This window comes from Sceloporus undulatus, chromosome 2 (genome assembly GCF_019175285.1).
Source record: "Sceloporus undulatus isolate JIND9_A2432 ecotype Alabama chromosome 2, SceUnd_v1.1, whole genome shotgun sequence".
NCBI classification, from domain to species: domain Eukaryota; kingdom Metazoa; phylum Chordata; class Lepidosauria; order Squamata; family Phrynosomatidae; genus Sceloporus; species Sceloporus undulatus.
Genome location: NC_056523.1, coordinates 102549742 through 102571963, shown reverse-complemented (window position 1 = coordinate 102571963; position 22222 = coordinate 102549742). Strand labels below are relative to the sequence as shown.

General features: G+C 38.5%; 1 protein-coding gene across 1 annotated transcript in view; it reads right to left on the bottom strand.

The window, feature by feature from the left end:
- LOC121922145 (solute carrier family 22 member 4-like) overlaps positions 1-22222 on the bottom strand; it is a 73660-nt gene that overhangs the window by 4897 nt on the left and 46541 nt on the right. Inside the window, exons 4-9 of the mRNA XM_042451155.1 lie at positions 18598-18769; positions 9764-9890; positions 5130-5227; positions 2475-2689; positions 1245-1427; positions 55-190 (exon numbers count right to left, since the gene is read on the bottom strand). Coding sequence (XP_042307089.1) covers positions 55-190; positions 1245-1427; positions 2475-2689; positions 5130-5227; positions 9764-9890; positions 18598-18769 — 931 coding nt within the window. The remainder of the gene's footprint in view (positions 1-54; positions 191-1244; positions 1428-2474; positions 2690-5129; positions 5228-9763; positions 9891-18597; positions 18770-22222) is intronic.

The window sequence follows — 22222 nt, the reverse complement described above, 5'->3', positions numbered from 1 at the left end:
GATGATGATGATGATGATGATGACGACGACAACAACAACATCTACTGTACTTACCCTTTGATTTGTAGCATCTCTTCAAATGTCTCTGGCAGAGGATTCCCATAACTTTCTGGTAGGAAGAGGGTGAGAATTCCTATCAGCACAGTAAGGCTGCCCATAAGGATATATGGCAGAAACCTATCATAGGCACCTGTTGAATCCAGAGAAAGTGACAGTGTTAGACAGTTACATAAAATTTGAGATATTAATGTATTGTATTTGATTCACACTCTTCCTCCAAGCAGCTTCAAGGCAGCATGCATAGGTTTTTCCATTTTATATTCAGCATGTTCCTGTATAACATAACGAGTTTAAGGTAGTCCTGTAATAATAATTAATAATTTGTTTTATTTATATACCGCTATTCCAAAGATCATAGCGGTGAACAGCAAGTAAGCTAATTAGCAAGTAAGCTAATTTGCCCCCAACAATCTGGGTACTCATTTTAGCGACCTCGGAAGGATGCAAGCCTGAGTCAAGCTTGGGCCCTTTTGCTGGTCTTGAACTCGCAACCTTGTGGTTTCGAGTGAATGGCTGCAGTACAGGCATTTAACCACTGTGCCACCAGGGCCAAGTGACAGTTGGTATCCAAGTAGCTGCAGTAATATTCAATATTCACCACTAGGATGGAAACAATTTAATAAAATCTTGATAATCCCCCTCAGCACCACTAAAAATAAATTATGATTTCTCACTGGGAGAGAATTGGGAATGGATTACTATTTTTAAAATGTGCCTTCCATGGACACTTATGGCCATCTAAAGACTACAGTAGGCTCTTGGTATCCACTGGAGTTTGGTTCCAGTACTCTCCCATGGGTACCAAAATCCATGGATACTTAAGTCCCATTAAATTCAGTGGTGGAGTAAAATGGTATCCATTATATATAATGACAAAATCAAGGCTTGCTTTTTGGAATTCATATATTTTTGACTATTTTGAAGCACTGATGCTTGAATCCATGGATAAAATATCCATGGATACGGAATGCCAACTGTAATGATATTTCATGCTGGAAGTTTTGAAGTTTGTGCTTTGAAGCAAGAATGACTCAAAAGCTAATGCAGGAAGCATTTTGTCACTACTACGGAATCAAGGGAAACCTGCCAGAGATTTTTCTAGAATTAAGAAAAATATTCACACTGTACGCTATTTTCTTTTGAAAGCTTTTAAGATATAAAGTCAATAATACGGTATTTCTTACCAAGGTAAACAAAGTAAGGAGCAATGATGCTGCCCACCCGGGATGACATGGATGCAGCACCCACTGCCATGTTTCTCACTACAGTTGGGTAGAGCTCTGAAGTATAAACATAAAGCATGGAGAAGGCAGATGTGACCCCAAACTTCCCCAGCATCACCAAAGTGACAGAGAGAATGTGGAGGTCTGTGAAAAAATGGAAATGGAGTAATGTTTCCTATGCATTTTATGAACAACTGCTGACATTTTTCCTTATTTTACACACTATTTTTAAGCAGTGTTAGGAATAGCAAATCAACTCAACACGTTTGTAGATGATACCTGTAGACATGTTATAAACACAAGTAAAAAATAATTCTGCATGGCCATAACATTGCTTTTTGCTATTCTAACAGTTAAAGGCAGTAAACCTGGCTCATGTGTCCATCCTTCCCACAAGTTTTTTTTTTAAAAAGTAATATTAATTAAATTATAATTATATATTTAATTATAATTAAATTATGTATAAATTATACAGGGAAAGCACTTAAGATCTGTGTCTGTATTCATTGAGTTACCAACAAGGGAAACAAATGTCTTTTTCTGCTTAACTGTAAGCACCTAACAAAGGCAAGGGCTTGACCCAGTAAATCTCTGGGCAGCATATTATTCTTCACTGAGAAGTTTTCATGATATATAGTTGCACCATTCTATTTGCAAATTCATGTTTAGGATAAATTTACAATGGGGGGTTCCTGGAGTATAGGGCAAAGTTAATAAGGAACTAGATGGCAAAAAAGTGGACACAACGTTTGGACACCTAGCTGAAGTTTGCCTTTTCAAGTATCCAGTATTCTATAGGTTGAGTATTCCTTATCCGAAATTCTGAAATCCACCCAAATCCAAAATGGTCCACATAGGTGGCTGAGACAGTGACACCTTAACTTTCTGAAGGCTTAGTGTTCACAACCTTTGTTTCATACACAAAATTAATAAAAATAAAAATTTAAAAATTGTGAAAATATGTATAAAATTACCTTCAGGCTATATTTATAGGGTGTTATATGAAATGAAACAAGCCCATGTTTAGGCTTGGGTCCCATCTCCAAGATACATCATTACATACATACTAATATTCCAAAATCCAAACCACTTCTGGTCCCAAGCAGAATGAAGGACATTCAAACTGTACTAAAGTCCTTATACAGCATTTTCAAATATCAATAAAGCCAGAACACTTGTGTATGTTCAGACCTGGAGGTACAAGCTGAATAAACAGGATAATTCCTCCTCCCAAGAAGAGTGTGCCAGATATTGAATAACGCCGAGGTGAGTTTCGGAGAAGTAGCCAAGCAATTATGCAGGCTGGAACTTCTGTTAGTGCAGACAGGAAACAGTTGAGGTAGACATCCCCATGCAAGTTGGGAGTGCTGAGTGACAAGCTAAAGTAACCAATAGAGGTAATCATCCTGAAAGGGAAAGGATGAAAGGAGCAAATATTAAAGCACTGGAACTGACAGAATTAGCTAATCAAATATATAATAAAATAATCAGTGTAACAGCAGATTTGAGTTGTTATTTACTTTTGTATTCTCCTTCAGCGTATAGTGCTAAATGTGCTAAAATGCATTCATCTCATAAGACAAACAATTTATTTTGTTTAAAAACTTAACAATTGTTATGTTGGATCACATCCACGCTGAACATTTTTCTTAGCCAGATACTACCAGGAAGTTATTGATCAAGATATAGGGTGGTATAACAGAAATAAGAAAAAGTGATTAATAACACAGATTGCATCTGCACTGCAGAAATAATCTAGTTCAGTGGTCCCCAAACTGCTCTTTAAGGGATTCTGGACTTCAGCTCCCAGAATTCCAGACTATTGGCCAACATGACTGAGGCTTCTGGGAGCTGAAGTCCAAAATCCCTTAAAGGGCACAGTTTGGGGACCAGTTATCTAGGTTGACGTCACTTTAACTTCCATGGCTCAATGCTATGTAATTCTAGGAACTGTAGTTTGTTGTGGCACCACAGCTCTCTGACAAAGAATGCTAAATGTCTCACTAAGCTATAATTCCTACAATTCCATAGCACTGAGCTATGGCAGTTCAAGTGCTGTCAATCTGGATTATTTCTGCAGTGCAGATGCAGCCTGAGAGAATTTTATCCTAACTAAAGTTTACCTGAAATACATCAGCAATTTTATATCTTTGACTTAAAAAACAACAACTTGGCACCAATGTGAGATAGTACATCTTTTTATTTATTTAATTTCTATGCTGCCTTTCTTCCAGAAAGGGACCCAAGGCAACTTATTTATCCATGCTTTGGTGTTGTCCTCATTTCTAGTAAACACACTGGAATAATATATGTCTTATAATTAAATAAGAGGCTAAATGTACTTTACTTACATTAAAATTACTTTAATTACTTAGGATTCCACCACCCAACAATTCTGCATTCTTTAGAACTATTGGATGCAGCTATGCAAAATAAATTTCTTGTTTTTAACCATAACTATTCACATTCAGAGATAGGAAACCTTCCACTTCTTACATTCATTTTTACTATATGAGATACCATATATACTCAACCATAAGTCAGCCTCATGTATAAGTCGAGGCCAGGTTTTGGGGCTAAAATTATGGATTTTGCCATGACCCATGAATAGGTTGAAAGTAAAACTTGGAGGCTCCTCCTTTGGTGTGTGTATGGCAAGAGAGACTCTTTTTTAGCCAGACACTCGGGCGGGAGGGGGACTCCTAAACAAACAGCAATATCACTCTTTCTACTTGGCTCCAGAGAAAAATAAACTCCACATCACATAGGGAGATCTTAAAGAGCTGCTATCACATTGCCATACTGATCTGTAAATAAATTGACCTGGAATTTTGGGGTCAATTTTTGGGCATACATTTTAGACTTAAAGAAAGTACGGCAATGAAGAACGTGTATGAACTGCTAAGTAACCACTGCTCTCTTCTATTGTTCCACAGATCGGCTGTGAAGACTTTAACAGCTTCCAATCCTAAAAAATAGTTTGGAATTAGAATGCTAGAGGGATGTCTATCTGCCCAATGGATAGGTATTCTGGGTTTGTGCTTGGTGCAACACATTCCCTAACCATTAGGGAATACATCTCCTCTCCTGATGCCAAGGTAAGTGAAGTGGAGAAACTGGGAGAGGGAGGGTTTGGTGGATGAGACCTTCACGGTTGTGATATTGGCATCCTTATGCCAGGGGGCTACAAGACATTAGCTGGAATCTATTCCTCAGTGATAGCTGGAAACACCCCCCCCCTCAGCTTTTTGTTTCCATATAATACTCATGTAAACGTAATGTTTTTCATATGAACTGAAAGAATGTTATCCATTTAAGCACAAGCAGTTACAAGGAAAATGAAAAATATTAGATTATAGAACGCCCTGGTACAGGAGATCCATCTGTCCCCATTAAGATGATTTCATTTGACCCTTGGAGTGAAGAATTTTTATGAACTGATTCTTTAATGTATTTTAAAGCTTTTATCTGCCAGTGTTCTGTTTTGTTTTACATTTCAACTTATTTAATTTTATTCAACCTGTTTAATTGAATATATAAATTGAACAGGTTAATTCAACCTGTTAGCAAAGGCCCAGTAGAAGTTTGTTGCTGGGATACTTTTGTTTGCACAAAGAAATGAAGCTCTATCACTCCACTTAATGAGCAAATAAATGTTCCCACTGATCCAGACAACTTAATCACATGCAGAATAATCCATTTAATTCATAGATTGGATTGTTCCGCTAGAGTCTGGTAATGTGTCCCAAAACACTGGGTAGTGCAGCTAGTGTGTGCTGCAGTTATTAAAACTAAATCAGATACCCCCTTACTCCTTATGTACTGTGGGCTCTCATACAAACTTACCACAAGAGAAGTGACATGACAGTGATAATTGCAATGTTTGGAGTTCTGAACAAGTCAAGAAGCGTGCCCTGCTGCTGTTTGGCCTTCATATCCTTCACCTTGTGCATGGGGTGGGGAGAGAAAACAATGTCATAATAAAACAAAAATATTTAACAATTCTGGATACCCACCAGTCAAACTAAAGCATGGAGAAATATTTTGATCAAGCTGATAGCCCAAGAAAGCTGAAGCCATAAAAAAGCTGTTGCTGGTTCCAAGGAACATGTCAACATATTGCAAAATGGAATGCTCAAACATTATCAAGTTTGATCATTCCTCCCCCTGACCATCCTGGATTCTATAAAGAAATTTTTAATGGCAGACCCATTATCAAATTTCATCTTCTCTTCACTGTATATAAACAGCCCCATTAAGTGCAGAATAAACAGACAGCTAGAGTTTACTTAGAATCAGAATCATAGAGTTGGAAAAGACCGCAAGGGCCATCTAGTCCAACCCCCTGCCATGCAGGAAATCCAGATCAAAGCATCCCTGACAGATGCCTATCCAGCCTCCGTTTGAAGATCTCCAAGGAGGGAGACTCCACTACACTCCTAGGAAGTGTGTTCCACTGTCGAACAGCCTTTACTGTCAGGAAGTTCCTCCTAATGTTGAGGTGGAATCTCTTTTCCTGCAGCTTGCATCCATTGCTCCGGGTCCTAGTCTCTGGAGCAGCAGAAAACAAGCTTGCTCCCTCCTCAATATGACATCCTTTCAAATATTTAAACAGGGCTATCATATCACCTCTTAACCTTCTTTTCTCCAGGCTAAACATACCCAGCTCCCTAAGGCGTTCCTCATAGGGCTTGGTTTCCAGACCCTTCACCATTTTAGTCACCCTCCTTTGGACACACTCCAGTTTCTCAATGTCCTTTTTGAATTGTGGCGCCCAGAACTGGACACAATATTCCAGGTGGGGCCTGACCAGAGCAGAATATAGTGGCACTATTACTTCCCTTGATCTAGACACTATACTTCTATTGATGCAGCCTAAAACCGCATTGGCTTTGTTAGCTGCCGCATCGCACTGTTGACTCATGTTCAACTTGTGGTCTACTTGGACTCCTAGGTCCCTTTCACATGTTGTCTCCTTAAGCCAGGTGTCCCCCATCCTATATCTGTGCATTTCATTTTTTTGCCCTAAGTGCAGTACCTTACATTTCTCCCTGTTGAAGTTCATTTTGTTAGCTGTGGCCCAGCTTTCTAGTCTATTCAGATCATTTTGAATTTTGATCCTGTCCTCTGGAGTATTAGCTATTCCTCCTAATTTGGTGTCATCTGCAAATTTGATAAGTATTCCCATTTTTTTCCTCCAAGTCACTGATAAGGATGTTGAACAGTACTGGGCCCAGGACAGAGCCCTGTGGGACCCCACTGGTCACTTCTCTCCAGGATGAAAAGGTCCCATTGTTGAGCACCCTTTGGGTTTGTCCGGTTATTCTTTCAAGACTACAGTATCTATATCTGAACAGATACAAGAGATTTTACCTACATAATGTACAGTAAAGCAATCACAGAGGAATGTCAAGGTTTCCAGCTTGTACACTGCGGTTTCTATTAAGAAAATCCTATCACCTGAAAAAAACTTTGTTGGACACAATGGAGAAATAAGATTTCTTCACCACTATTACTACCACAAAATAACACTGAAGATAAGAGTTTTACCTGTGGTCATATTCAGTCTTACTTGATTTCAATTGTAATCATCAACTGTGTCATTTCATGACCCTCAGTTCCTCAAATTAACAAGAAGCCAACATGGCTCTACAAATAGATTGAGTACCACACTGATAGCCGCCAGAGCCTTAGCATGACTGCCTGTTAAAACTATAAGAAAATCCCCCAGACCCCAGAAAACTGTTTGAATTCATCAACCTCTGGGGCCAGACCTCTGCAGCCATCCCCAAACTCCTGCCCTCCAAATCTATTGTACTGCACCTCCTATTGCCAGAGCCACTGCAGATTTTATCTTCTTAATGTGCATCAAAATTGGTCACAGATGGCTTTCAGAAGTTACAGCCCTTGCACACCAGAGCTTACAACATAAATGGAAATCGTGCAACAGCCCAGGGGGCAATATTTTGCCCCCAGGATCCACTATAGGCTGTCCCTTGCCTGGAAATGTAAAAAGAAAAAAGAAAATCAAAACTAGTTTTGTTTTTTCCTTTCACCTGCATCTTGTTCCACAATATTCTATGTATTCTAGCCTCCATGGATGGATGAACAGAGAGAGAACATCAGGAAAGAAAAGAAGAAGACAGAGAAAGGAATAAGACCTAATTCAATGAGATGGGAAACAAACAAGTTAAATAAAACATAATATATACATAAAAATATATAACACATGTGAACAAATATGATAAATGCCTAAAATAATCAACTGTTCAAATTCAAGCCATACAGTCTGAACCTATAAGTAGCAATATGGAAGATGGCCCATAAGAATGTAGGTTCTTAAACTCTCCAATATTTCTTTCAGACAAAAGGTTAAAGTGTTTGTAAAAGACATGTACTTTCAATATCAGTATGTAGTTTTTTTACCAACACTTCAGCATTTTGTCTGGATAAAATACTTGAGAACATAAGATTTTCCTTCAACAACTGATTTATGCCTTAGGGATCTTCCCCCACATTGCTATTTATAGGTCTAGATTGTGTTTGTGCGTGTGTGTATATGTATAAAGAGGATCATTATCCAACACCTAAAGGACACCAAGTCGGATATAGCTGAGAACATGTACCAGTAGCCTTTAGACATACTGAGGAGTAGAGCAAGTGCCAGCTGTACACACAGCCCATTATTACCTGTGTGCCAGATACAGAGCCCAAAACTTAGGCAGCACATTTTTTCCATCTCACTCTCTCTTTGTGTTAAAAGGGCTGGTGTTGTTCAGTGTTATGGGAAGCTGTAGTGTGCAACACATTTAAAATTCAAGACTGTAACGAAGTTCTGTAGCAACTGTACATGCGTGTTGATTGTCCCAACAAGGTCTGGTGAAGTTTGCTACTTCAGTGTTCACTTTAGGAAAGGGGCTAGTTCTCCCATTATGCAAATAGAAAGCTTGCATACAATTATTCTGCAACTTGTAAGAACAGTTGCTAAACCTATCAGGAAGATGATCAGCCCACAGTGAAAATGTGCAAGTGGCTCAGAAAGCAAGGATATCTATGGAAAACCTGCACAAAGTGCACAGGCATAATTACTTCATAGAGTCATTGTGGTTCCATTGAAGACTGATGGTATGCTACTGCCACCAGAATGGCCTAAATGCCGCAGTCGCTGTCTTCCATAATGGGAAAATCCAAATGAGATAGAAGAAAATAAGCAAGTTCCAGGCCGCTTCAAATGATACAAGATGTATCATGCGGAGAATTTAAAAATAGTAGTGGGTTGTATTTGTCATTGGGAAAGTTTGTGGTGATGATGTGCCTTCAAGTCATTTCTGACTTATGGTGACCGGAAAGCAAATCTATCATAGGGTTTTCTTTACTCACACCACTACATCATGTTCCCACCGATTGCCTGTGATGCTGGTGTGAAGTCGTAACAGAAGAAGCAAGGAGGAAACAATTTGGAAATAGGTTACTGATTGGCTCTTGGAGGAATGGGTGTGAAGCAGCACATGGAACAACTCTGTGATGGGAGGGAGGGGCCTCTGTGAGGGGGAGAATCAAGGGGTGGTCATGGTCATCATAGAGAACACAAAGCTCTCTCACACACTAGTTTACAGTGAAGTCACCTGGAGTACCGTCTGCCTTCCAGATCCATGCTTTCAACCATCCACTGCTTGAAAATATATATATAAAAAAAAAAAAAATCCAAAAAGCAAAGTTTGATTTTGCCATTTTACTACGTCATTGTATTTAATGGGACTTGAGTATCCATGGATTTTGATATGCATGGGAGCTCATGGAACCAAACCCTAGTGGATATCAAGGGCCCACAGTATCCGATGCAAGAAAAAAATTATCTGAGGTACTGATTTTTGCTTGTTTAAAATGTTCAAATGTCTTATCATGAATACCAGAAGAACTGGGCTCTGAATCAATCTCTCAGCAAATCAGGAGTGTAATAATTAACATGTGTGTAACTACTCAGGCTCATGTGATACCAAAGGCCATATGCTAGCTTCCAGTGCTGAGAATGTGCTACAATGGCTCCTTGGTATCCCCTGGGTTTGGTTCCAGGACCCTCCATATATAGTGGTATAGTAAAGTGGTGTACTTTATATAAAATAGCAAAATCAAGATTTGGTTTTTCGATTTATTTTATTTACCATAAGTATTTACCATAAGTATTTTCCAAGTTGTGGGTTGAATCCATGGATGTAGAATGCATGGATATGGAGGACCAATTGTATTTATTAATATGTAAGTTGTTTTAACACAGTTTGTTTACTACAGAGTTTTTAAGAAGAATTAAAGTAATTACATGTTGAAAGGATTGGTAACTGTGCAATAGTATGATGTTAATCTGTGACCTAGAGCATTTTACTCTTCTGGAAAGCAACTTTACAAACCCTATCATCAAACCAAGCAAGCAACCAACCAACCCAAGGCACAGAGACACACAAACACTTGACTATAAAATTTACCTCTGTGGGATCGAAGATTACTGCTGGGGCTGTAATTCCATTTTTTTCTGCAGCCTTCCGAATAATCTGTTCAGCTTCTTCAAATCTTCCTTGAGAAATCAACCAACGGGGAGACTCAGGAATGAGCCTGCAGCAAATTCAAATATTGAAGCTGATATTTTCACAGCAGCTTTCATAATGCTGACTGAAAGGTTCTAGATTAGCTGATTGCTTCCTTAGTTGGTATCTGAAGGCTTGTGAAGGCTTGATCAGAGAAGCCACACACACTTTATTCAGGTGGCTGCTGCATTTACATAAAAGATCTCCGAAGTCACCATTTTCAGTAAGTTCTAGTTTTGACATGAAAAGAACTCTTAAGTGTAAGAGGAGCTGAACTTTTTTTTTTACTTTTAAGCTCTCTCTTCTGTACTTTTCCCCCTGAAAGGTGGCTTGCTATTGCAATTGGTTAGACTAAGGGCTAGAGCAGATGGTCAGAATATTACAGGCCAGGCCCATGGCATCCTGCTGCTGGTTCTACCCCTCATCAGTCCCTGGGTGGGGCATGGCAACAGGTGGGATGTTTACATACCTGCATGCCTCTGCATAATGGACCCACTGCCTTAGTGCACCCCATACCTGTCACCACCATGATGTCCATCCCAAAAATGGGTTGAACGCGACAGTGGCGGTAGGCACAGGGTGTGTTGGGCTGTCCAATCTGCTGGCTATCACTGCAGCGTTTCCTAGAACCTCTGTGGCAAACAACTGGTCTTTTGGGACTGGGTTAAAGACCTTTTGGGCTGGGATAGGTTAGGGGCCTGATCCCAGCCTGGAACTAATGGCCTGCATTGTCTGGTCAGGAAGACTCAAGGCCGGGAGAACATGATCCTTTTGGCCTGTGTGTCACTTTCCCTCAACCTGTTTCTGTAAGATAGGAGCAGACATGAATAAATACATGTGATAGCCCCACAGGCCTTGATATATACAATTATATCTGACCGTTAACCAGGTGGGCAATCCCAATTAACTGGAACGGGTGGGCTAGAAATACTCTTATTTATGAATGTGGTTGGTGTGTATATGTGTATAGGCAAGTGTGTCACAGTTTAAAAGAGTAAATAAATAAAATGTTCTTTGTTTACTCTGATATTCTTCAGCAGAAACATGTCAAGGCTTTAGAAGTAAACTAATTATATTAAGTCGGTAAAGCCACATAGTTATAAGTACAATTTATAGCCCAATTTGAAAGCACATTTGTCTGGATATTAATAATATAAATAATATACTTTAGTTCCAGTAAGCATGCTTAAGTATGAAACAACTTTAATATACAGTCAACCACAACTAAGGCGATGTACATCTATGATTCCTCTAACATGGCATTAGCCCTGATCAGCATCAGTAAATAGCATGGCAACTATACAGATGAGTGCATATGTCTATAAATAGTACATGCTAAAATATTAATATCTATTAAAAAAATTTAATAGTAGTATCTACTAAATATTTTAATGCATCATAATTTTAGAAATACCTAAGAGAGTAGAATTTAAAGACCTATCTATATTAGTCTGGAAAATCAGTACACAAAGGAATCTTATAGCTAACTGAAACTAACTGAAAGAAGCTGGTAGCATGAGCTTTTATAAACTTAAGCTGGCTTCCTTAGATGGATCTAAGAAAGTAGGCTACCAGCTTCTTTCTTTCAGTTAGTCTCAAAGGTGCTTTAAGATCACTTTGCATACTTAATAAATACTTTGTCTTTACCAAGGCATTGCTTAAAGTGGCATGAAACATAAAAAACTAAATCCCATCTGGGGCCCCAAAAAGGAAAGCATTCCAAATTTTGGGAAAGCTATCACTTGAAGAGATCAGAAGTCTAGTTTATAACATGGCAATGTGAAAATACCTGTAGTGCCATCTTGTGGACGTGACTGTTTCACAAGCAAAATCCAAGCATCTCTATGTTTATGGTTCATACAAATTATGCCCCTCCCTCTTTATTATATTTTTTCTTCCTTTTTTTTTCTTTCTGAATTGTGATTTTGTTTTCTTACACAGGGGTAACAGTCTTTATTTCCAGAAAAATATCTCAGGAATTATATAACCTAGTGTGTCTAGAAAGACTTTCTTGTCTATTCAGGGTTAAGAAGGTTGAGGGATAAATACAGATGTCAATTTCTTTAGTTAAAAAAAAAAAAGATAAAAAAAGATTAAAAATATAAAATGTTTATGTCAAAATACCAGACTTTAAATGAAAGTCTGGTATTTTGACATAAACATTTTATATTTTTAATCTTTTTTTATCTTTTTTTTTTTTAACTAAAGAAATTGACATCTGTATTTATCCCTCAACCTTCTTAACCCTGAATAGACAAGAAAGACTGCCTATCTTACTCCAGAGTTTGACAGTGAAAAGGATAATTTCATTCCAGTACATGTTGGTTACAGAACATTTTTTTCTAAATTTACAGCAGCCCAAATTCTGCTTATTCCTGCACTAGGAGTACTCAAGTCATAAGCAACATAGTGTTGGTACAAAAGGACATCCCAACCTAACTCACAGAGCACAGGCCATCATCACCAATGCTCTATTAACCCTGTCTACCTTTCTCTGGCCCAAATAAGGGTTGCTTCTTGCATGCTGTTCCTTTGACCATTAATTAGCCATCGCACAGAATGCTGTACCATTGATCTTTTGCAAGAAATAGGCATTTGCCAAACCCAGGAAGTGTAAAACTGTCTCATACCAAACCCCATCTATAAAATTGGGAAGCCAAGGCCAGCATTGTACAATCTTTTTCTAACTCTCTGAGACTATATGACCTCCTGGTGCAGAAAAGGTAGAAGTATTTATTTAGGATATCCATTTCTCTACAAGTATACCTTGATCTGGGGCTTTTGTTCAGTATCTCCTTGCTATCACATTTCCAATCAGAATGGCAAAGAACCAGCATTTTCCTTCTTTATAGATTTTTCAAAATGATATGCTACCTTTCAGTCAAAACAGCAGCTAACTGTAATACAAATGCAACAGTACTAGGAACTATCACTGAAAGCAGCAATACCTATGCACCCTATGTATGTTTACCAAGAACCATGTCTTACCATGCTCAGTGAAGTGTACAGTTCAGAGTGACTCTGAACTATAACTAATACATTTTAAAATAATTTTATGTCTAGATGCATATGGCATTTTTAAGTAGCATCAACTTTCTAGAAAACCAGAACAGAGGTTTTATTTCATGGAACTTCTATTTTTCTCTTCAAAAAGAGTACAGTACTAGAGACCTGGATCCCTTGTTCCTCCACCCTACTCATCCAGTACTCTCCATTTGCTCTTTCACTTTTCACTGAACATGAATTTTAGTTCATTAACTTAACAAAGGAGGGGAGGCCATGCATGTATCTAAGAGGCATAAACAATGCACCTATTTCCTATAATGGTGAGAGGACATGTATCAAGTGTAGAATTTACAAAATTGAAGTTTTGGATTAGAACATCCGAAATCTCCCAGACAGCCCTCTGGGCAGACATGGAGGCTTCGGGATTCTAGATACTATAATCTCTAAAAAGGAGATTATGTTGGGTGTGGTGAGACCTCCTATCACAGAGGATGGCCCGTGCTTTCTTTTTATTTAATAGAAAAAAAAAGAACAAACAGCAAAATAAGGCATTTTACTAACAGTAACATTAATTAGTCACATATTAGAAACTATATTAGAAAATATATTTTCTCTGGCATCTTGTAATATAAAGGGAAATTATCTACTAAGAAAGTAAGAAAGTAAATTTACAGGTCAGGATCAATATCAAAAAAAGGAAATTGAGGAACTAGGATGTCTGAAATAATTTATTTTACAGAGCAGACAGTCTTTGACCAGCCCCCGCCTCCATCACTTAGTCAAGAACATACCAACACAGTTTTTCATACTGGACATCTTTTTTCTCTCATCAATAAAACCTACAGAAGTGAGTTATAGAAGTATTTCCTTAGTTGGTATTAATTTTTTAAAGGTCAAAATAAAAGAGTGCAACTGTAGGTCAGAAGTGAAATAATGGGAAACAGCTAATGGAGAACAGGTTGCTTACCTGTAACTGTAGTTCTTCAAGTGGTCATCTGTGTACTGTGCTTGCACAGTGCATACTTCAGAACCTTCTAGGGATAGGAGATAAGCATTTTGGTAATAGCCCCTTCTTCTCTTGGTACATGCGACCAGTGTGGTTCTCACTCAATTCCATAGCTGCCAAAGCAGCAGCCAAGGAGAGGAGAGGACACAAAAAAGGTGGGAAAAGATGGGGTTGTGTGAGTTCACAGTGGCCACTTGAAGAACCACAGTTACAGGTAAGCAACGTGTTTTTCTTCTTCATGGTCTCTGTGACTAATACAAATGCAAGCTACTCACTATAAAAGAAAGGAATGTCATGTGATACAGGAGAAAAGGTCAGCTCTCACAAATGCAGCCTGGAATGTTGCACGGACCCTATAAGACAGTGATTCCCGAAGTGGGCGGTACACCTCGCCCCCCTGAGGTGGTGGAAGGATCCACGGGGGTGGTAAGGGGGAAAGGGGGCAGTGAGGGAAAAAGGGGGTGGCAGGGGGACCTTCAGTCAAAGTACTGGTGTGCAGGAAGACAAGGGGAACCAGCGGCTTTTAGAACCATGGTGGCGATGTGGCTGATCATTTCGTTTGGTGGTGTCTCCCGCTCTTTACCTGCCCATGTGAGCTCATTCCGTTACTGTCATCTTGGGGCAGCTGGGAAACTCTTGTGAGACCTGGGCACAGGGCATCACTTCTGTGGCTCAGAACAGTACAATTTTGGGACAGAATAGAGCACAGATTTAGAGCACACGGTGGCAGGCGAGAAGTTGTGGCAAAAGAACTTTCAAATTTGTGACCTTGCTTAAGCTTTGTGAGCATTTCTGTGATGTAGCTTGCAGGTTGGAGTTGTACTCCTGCTCCTGTTCTCTTTCATCAGACAGAGAGAACAGGTAGCAGAAGAAACAAATCTTTATGTGGGAGTGTGGATACATGCAGTTGTATGGGGAAGACATGGCAGGGGGTTGGGCTGGATGGCCCTTGTGGTCTTTTACAACTCTCCGATTCTATGAGTATCTGTGCTCAATTCTTGGGAAGAGTCTCTGTTTTGGAGTGGCTCCTGTAGTTAAAATCTCTCAATTTCCCACACCTGTCTCAAATCCAGAACATGTGGCCTCTGTAAACCCCCTACATACACACCATCTGCACCTCTGTCTGCCCCAATGAAGGGTTCTCCTTCCTGGAGAGAAGCTTCTCCCTTGCATCTGATCACCCTGGGAACAGCAATTGAGCAGCTGACTGAGCAGTAAGGCCTCTTGTCCGCACTGGCCTTTGCTGCAAGGCTGGCACAAGTGAGAGGCGTCTCAATTGCTGCTCAGCCAGCTGCTCAGTTGCTGCTCCCAGTATGACAGGATGCAAAGGGAGCAGCAACTGAACAGCCAGTCAAACAGCAACCAAGAAGGCTCTTGCCTGTGCCGGCCTTAGCTGCAAGACTGGCATAAGCAAGCAGCTTCTTGGTCACTCTTCAGCCAGCTGCTTGGTTGCTACTCCCAAGGTGTCTTACCCCAACAGGACAAGCATCCCTTAAAGGCACTGGTGGTAGCCGTAAGCCCCTGCGAGCATGAACTGATGAGACGATGAACCAGAAGCCAAAATCATAGAATGAGAGACATCAGGTAAATCTGTTAATCTGATAAACAATATATATATATATTGTTTATCAGATTAACAGATTTATCAGATTAACATATATATATATATATCTCAAGAATAAAAGATCCAAGAGAGAAACTGCTCAGACAAAAATACCAATTGATACTGCTGCAGTGTTGACTAAAAAGGAACTGAGGAATTGAGTAGGAACCACACTGGTCACATATATCAGAAAACTTACTGCCAAAATGCTTATCTCCCAACTGTACAAGGTTCTGAATGATGCACTGCACAGGTGCAGACAACCCATCTGCATGAGTCACAGAGACCAGGAAACTGAAAGATAAAGTTTTATCCATATGCATGTAGGTGTTAGCAGGCAACAGCAGCAGCAGATTAAAACTGAACTGACTTAAGACTGGAAAGAACATAGAGGAAGAGCGCAGGCAAAACAGAAAATTAAATAAAAGGGCAGGGAGGGGAGCACTTTGCACTTTCACCCAAATAATATGGTTACTCAACCTAAATGAGGTGTCAATTTTCTCTACCCTGAAGCTATTAATACTGATGAAAAATTGCCTCCCATGATTGGCTTACATTTTATGGCTCCTGATTAAGCAATCACTTTTCAATGGGAGAAATACTCCCCTTTCATTGTGATTTATCAAAGGCTTCAGAGCTAATTGACTGGCAAAGTAGAATGAACAGATGAAGGTGAAGCACATATTTGTTTCACCAGCCAAAGTGGGGAATTGACTGAGTTCTGTGGAAGTGGAATAGAGCTGGATGAGAATATTGTTGTTGTGTGGTGATGTGTGTTAAAGTCATGTCCGACATGGCAACCCTAAGGTGGCCCTATCATGGGGTTTTCTTAGCAAGATTTGTTGGGGGGGGGGGTTGCCTTTGCCTTCCTCTGAGACTGAGAGAGTGTGACTTGCTAAGGACCACCCAGTGGGTTTCCATAGTTGAGTGATGATTTGAACCCTGGTTTTCAGAGTTGTAGTCCAGCACCCAAACCACTATACCACACTGGTCTCTGGAGGAGTGTAGCCTATACTGTATGTATTTCCTGTAGAATAAAATGACCTAACACTTAGCCAGAAGGAATTAGTATCTATATTCTTAATAAACCAGCTGATTCTTTAAAACTTCTTCAAAAAGCAAGAAATATATTTATAATTCAATTTTTAGTTAAATAAAGATGCTTGAAGGGTAATACTGGGGTTTAACATTTGGTGTTAGCTTCATGTTGTAACCCATTTTTGAACCAACAACACTTCTAAAACAAAACTGTAAATTCCCAATGCAGAATGCATGATGCACAATGTCAAAAGCACAGGTTAATGTAGGTTTCCAACGGTAATTTTACATAGCCCTCATCTCTGACCCCTTTTCACCTTTTTGGGGAATATCCAAAGGCCAGTAAAGACCATCAAAAGAGTGGGCACAGAGGAGACAGTGGCTGTAACTTTTAACCGGTATGCATTTTTCCTCCTCTTTCTTAAGAGGCACACAGCAAAATATGCATTATTTTTTTCAATCCAGCCAGCCATGCACAAAATCAAAAGGCACCATTACTATATGAATCTGTCAGTAAGTGAAGATGTATGTGCTATTACTCAGAATCAGGAAGAAGAATAAAAGTCTGTATCAGTGTGTGTGTGCTGAAATAAAACAAAAAGGAAGTCTGATGTAAGAGCAAAGAAAAGAGATGGCAGGCAGAGACACCTGTAGAAAAAGAAAGAAGAAGGTGTTTTGGACGCTTGCATTATGTTATTAGAGCATAGTGGGGAACCTTTGACCATCCAGCTGTTTTAAATTAGAACTCCCCCGATCTTTTACAATTAGCTAAGCCAGTCTGGAGGAAGCATAGCTCAAAACTGCTGGAGTGCCAAAGATTTCTCTGTCCCTTCAGAACTAAAAGAAAAAGAAAGAAAAAGTGGGTAGGTAATAAAAAAAGGTGGCAGAGAGCATGCATTGTGGAATATAGGAAGATAAGGGTTAACTATGGAGTGAAGAGAGAGAAGGCAATTCACAGAAACTTGTAATGCAGAGAGAGGGGGGAGGGAGAGAGGGGGGAAATATTAACAGAAAAAGGATGTAACTATTTTAAGTTAATAAAAATGTAAAACCTATCACTCACAGGTATTTCAGTTGTATATACACCCTGTTTTAGAGTTTAAAAATACAATCCTCAGCAGAGGCAGGGAAAAACAGATTATATTACTTGTAGAGTAGAAAATGGTATTTTCAGCAGATACCATCTGTAGGATGAATGAAGAACCATCATAGTTGAACTATTTGCCACTAAATGTAAATAAGAATGTCAACAGGGAGGATGTGATACACTCCAGTGAATTCATGGAGATGATAGCTGTTTGTGCATTATACCTGGACAGGGCACTTGTATGTTGCAGTAGGAAAAAAACATTGCCGACTCCATCCCAGTTGGTCAGTCCCACTATCAATACTTGCAAACTACGAACAGCCACTGATAAAGAAACCCCTATATGTGAGCTTATGAATAATGATTTAGGCCACTAGGAAGTGTGGAGACATGAAAGGTTTTGTGAACATGGTCCTATAGATCCAACACATGTCCAAGATATAGCACGGATCCAAGTGAAATTGTATTATCTGAACAAGAAAAAGTGGTACAGGCAGATTTCATCACACTGCATTTCCATGACTGCCCTTTATAAAAAGCATGTGCCCTCCATTTTGCACTTTAATCATCAGGAAGATTTGTAGTTGCATCCAATGAAAAAATAGGGTGGAAGATGAAGAAGGGAAAAGGTTAAAAAGTGACCTCATCTCGTAATAATCAAGATGCAAAAAAGGCAATTTTTCAAAAGCTGGAGGTTAAAGAATAAGATAACCCAGAAATTTTTTTTAAATATGCCTGAAGAGCCAGTACATGACATTCTTAACCAAATAAGCAGTGTCAGTTGGGCTCAAAATAAAAGATAATTTATCTAAGAAGAGCATGTTGAATGTTCAAGATAATTCTCTGCTCTTTACAACAAAATGTCTGGGGCAAAAACCTATCTACAGCAATCAAAGGCTGTAAAAAGCTGTTTACATAACAATGTAAGTTGAAAGTTACCAGCTACAGAGGGGACATTTCTGAAGCTGAACACCTTTCAAAACAGTTGAACTCACCACCACAGTGGAACGCAGAGCACCCCAGGTAAAGTAAGAGCCAGTAGCAGCATCCGCCAGTCTCTGATGAAGTAAGCAAATAGTGGCAGCAACATGTAGCCAATTGCAAAAAATATGCAAACTCCTAATGTAGAGAATATAATACGAACTGATTTGCCAAGAATTTCTGAGCCTGTTCAAAACAAGGAGTGTGCGTTAGCATCTTAACTCTTTTTTTTAAAGTTACCCTAAATATTTTTTTGCATTTTGAAATAAATACAGTCTTTTAAATATATCATTTGTCCAACAGCATGGACCAAAATTAGACTAAACCTGGAAGAAACATAGCTGGCAATTTTTCAGATAACTGTTGCTTAATGTGTAACTTATAATAAAAAGGAAAAACAAGTTATTCGGGAGGGGGCTACTGAACACTGCTATATCATTACAGAGACTAAATGTCAACATCTTTAGGCTTGCCTTTGCTAGATATGAACAAGATTCAGCTAATTTCCAGTAACAATCTGTTATATTCATATACATCTACAGCTAGTTTATAATAACAACCTGTTACATTCATATACCTCTAGGCAAAAGGTAGAGAACCTAGTGGCATTCCAGATGTTTGGGGGCTATACCTCCCATCACCCCTAACCACTCACCATACTGGCAAGGGCTTCTGGGAATTAGAAACCAGTATTTGGACAGCCACAAGTTCCCTGCCCTTGCTGTAGTTATACTTTAGCTAGGCATGGAGATGGTAGTAATTTCATTTGTCTTGCAGCACCTGGAATAAATATGTAGCTTGCAGATATAGCGGTGTCACAAATTAGAATCAAGGACAAGCTTATCTTTCTCTCCATGAATTTCTCTCCAAAACTTAAACAAACTAAGGGTCATCAACAAACCTTGTGAATTCCATAACATACTTGATTTTTTTATTCTTCCGTAAACTTACTGCAAATTAGCTTCCCCTGTTAGTGAGCAAGGGGGAATCCCTTATTTCTCTACATCCTAATTTTATACAGTAATTAAAATAACTCATTTGACTGACTCAAAAAGTACCATACTAGGTATATATTCTTTTTAATATAAGAACTAATAAAAACATACATGTATGGTAACATGCATGGGAAGGGGTATTTCTTATCCTCTCATGTACACAATGAAATGTACAGTGGACCCTTGTTATACGCTGGGGTTTGGTTCCAAGATCCCCCGTGGATAACAAAATCCGTGTATGCTCAAGTCCCATTAAATATAATGACATAGCAAAATGGTGTCCCTTATAAAAATGGAAAATCAAGGTAAATTTATACTTTTTTGGAATATTTTCAAACCGTGTATGCTTGAATCCATGTATAAAAAATCTGTGTATAAGAAGGACCGACTGTATATTGTAAAATGATGTCTACTACAAGGCATATGTGAATTATCTAAAGAATAAAGAATGTATGCTTTGTTGCTTCAGAGTTATTATTTTTATTCACAGGCACTTCTATGCAAATTTAAACAAATTAATCAACTAAAACTCATTCAACCAAGTGTTCTTTAAATCAGGTGATAGCCTTATTGCAAAAGCGACTAAAAGGGGTTTCCCTACTTCTTCTTTATTAGATTTAAAAATTGAGGGCCTGTAGAAATATATTCAGAACACACATTGACAAGGAACTGGCAACATTTGTTGAATCTGCAGGTCTTGTTAAAAAAAAAAAAGCAAATGCAGCAATCTGCTCCTGCTGCCTCCCAACCACCAACCTTGCAATAGCTGATCCCTGTAGTTTTTAAAACTGGGTTGTGCAAGAATGACCCTGGTTAATATTATTATTTCTCTACTGTAGATTGGAAGAAGATATTTAACAACACTCTTTTCTGAAGCTCCCTATCAAGTCCATAATCTAGAATATCAATCTGTTAACCAGGGCCCTTATATCAGTCATTATTATCCTGAGCACAATTACTATTGTTACTCATTCACTAAAAGTTTCATGTATTTGTTTCTGTACAGGTGAAATAACATTGCTATCTAATGTTAGGCACCGTTCTAATCCAAAACCAAGCAAATCAAGTTCAAATATCAAATCTGCCAGTTGTGTGGCAAACCAGGAAAGCCAGTGAATGCTGGATTTACATTCCTGTCTGCCTTTCATGAACATCTTATTTTCATATCATATCTAATGGAAGAAAGCCACTGAATGAACCTATTCTACTTCTGTATTTTCAATAATCTCTGCAAAACTATGTCAGTTAATGGAAAATAAAGTGCTCTATTTTCAGCTGTACATTTGAGAACAAATTCCCATACATAAATCTGTAGTACTCCTAATCCGTAGTTCTTAAAATGAGAGCTTCCATTAACTTTTCTGAACAAGTGTGAATGTTACTTTCTTTTCTTTTTTAAAAAACAGACAACTTTATTGGTTGCTTTATCAGCATCTATAAAGTCACAGCAAACCTACAAAAGAACAGTGTTATACAAAATATAAAAATATAAAATGAGACAGTAATAACAAAAATTGGAAAATAAATGCCAAACAAAGCTAAAGTTTTTGAGAGTCCTGTCACTTGATGTAAAGTTGTCAATGTCTAATCTAGGAAGAGTAAAACTTCAGGTTAGATACTCTCTCGATAGTACTGTACATTGCTGGTGGACTATACATATCACTGTTGTCACTACCAAGTGTAACAAAAGGAGTTATCCATGTTATGATTCCTCATATCTTTAATAAAATATGCCAGTTGTCCCACAACAGCTAAATCCCATAGTTTATTTAACCAATCATACATTGTGGAAGTCTTGGGAATCTTTCTATATCTAAATGCTTAGCCATTACCAAGTTTGCTGCTAAGCTATTCATATTTTAATATGAAAGCCCTTCATTTCCATTCAGAAAACTGGACAGAGGATCTAGGCTTGGATGAGGCATTTTGCCTTGCTATCTTAGAAATCTCATTAAATACTAATGTCCAGAACTGATAATGGAGCATAACCACTGCATAAATAAATACAGCTCTTCTGCTATAGTGCATTTCTAACAGAGAGGAGATGTCAGGAAGAAAATCTCCTAGAACATGGCCACATAGCCCGAAAAACCCACAAAAAACTAGAGAGGAAATGTATTTTTTGTTATCTGGCCCAGTCCTAAGAAAGTAGAGTGCCATTTATACTCTCATTCTTTAGTTGAGGGTGAAGCTGAACAAAATGGTCCTTGGGACCAAATTTATTCTATTTGTTATCTTCAATAGCAAGGCTGAAATCCTTGTCTCATATTAATTTAGTACTTCCAATATTATTAAGTGAGACTTTGATTAATACATATTTTAGATATTGCACCATTAATTAAATCAGTATTATTAATAATAAATTCTTCTGGGGTGTGGTAAATCTCTTCAATGCAGCTTATTTTACTTGTGGGTGGGAAGAGAAGTGTTATCTGGAAAATTTGTAAAATTTGTAATATGAATGAATGAATAATTAATGTAATATTCTTCCAACTTCCTGTTATTTGCCCATGGATTTGCTCTGCAGTTTTGGGGCATAAATCTATACCTAGGGTATATATTCACACTGCAGAAATGATCCATACTGACACCACTTTAACTACTATGGCTCAATGCTATGGAATTCTGGGAACTGTAGTTTGCT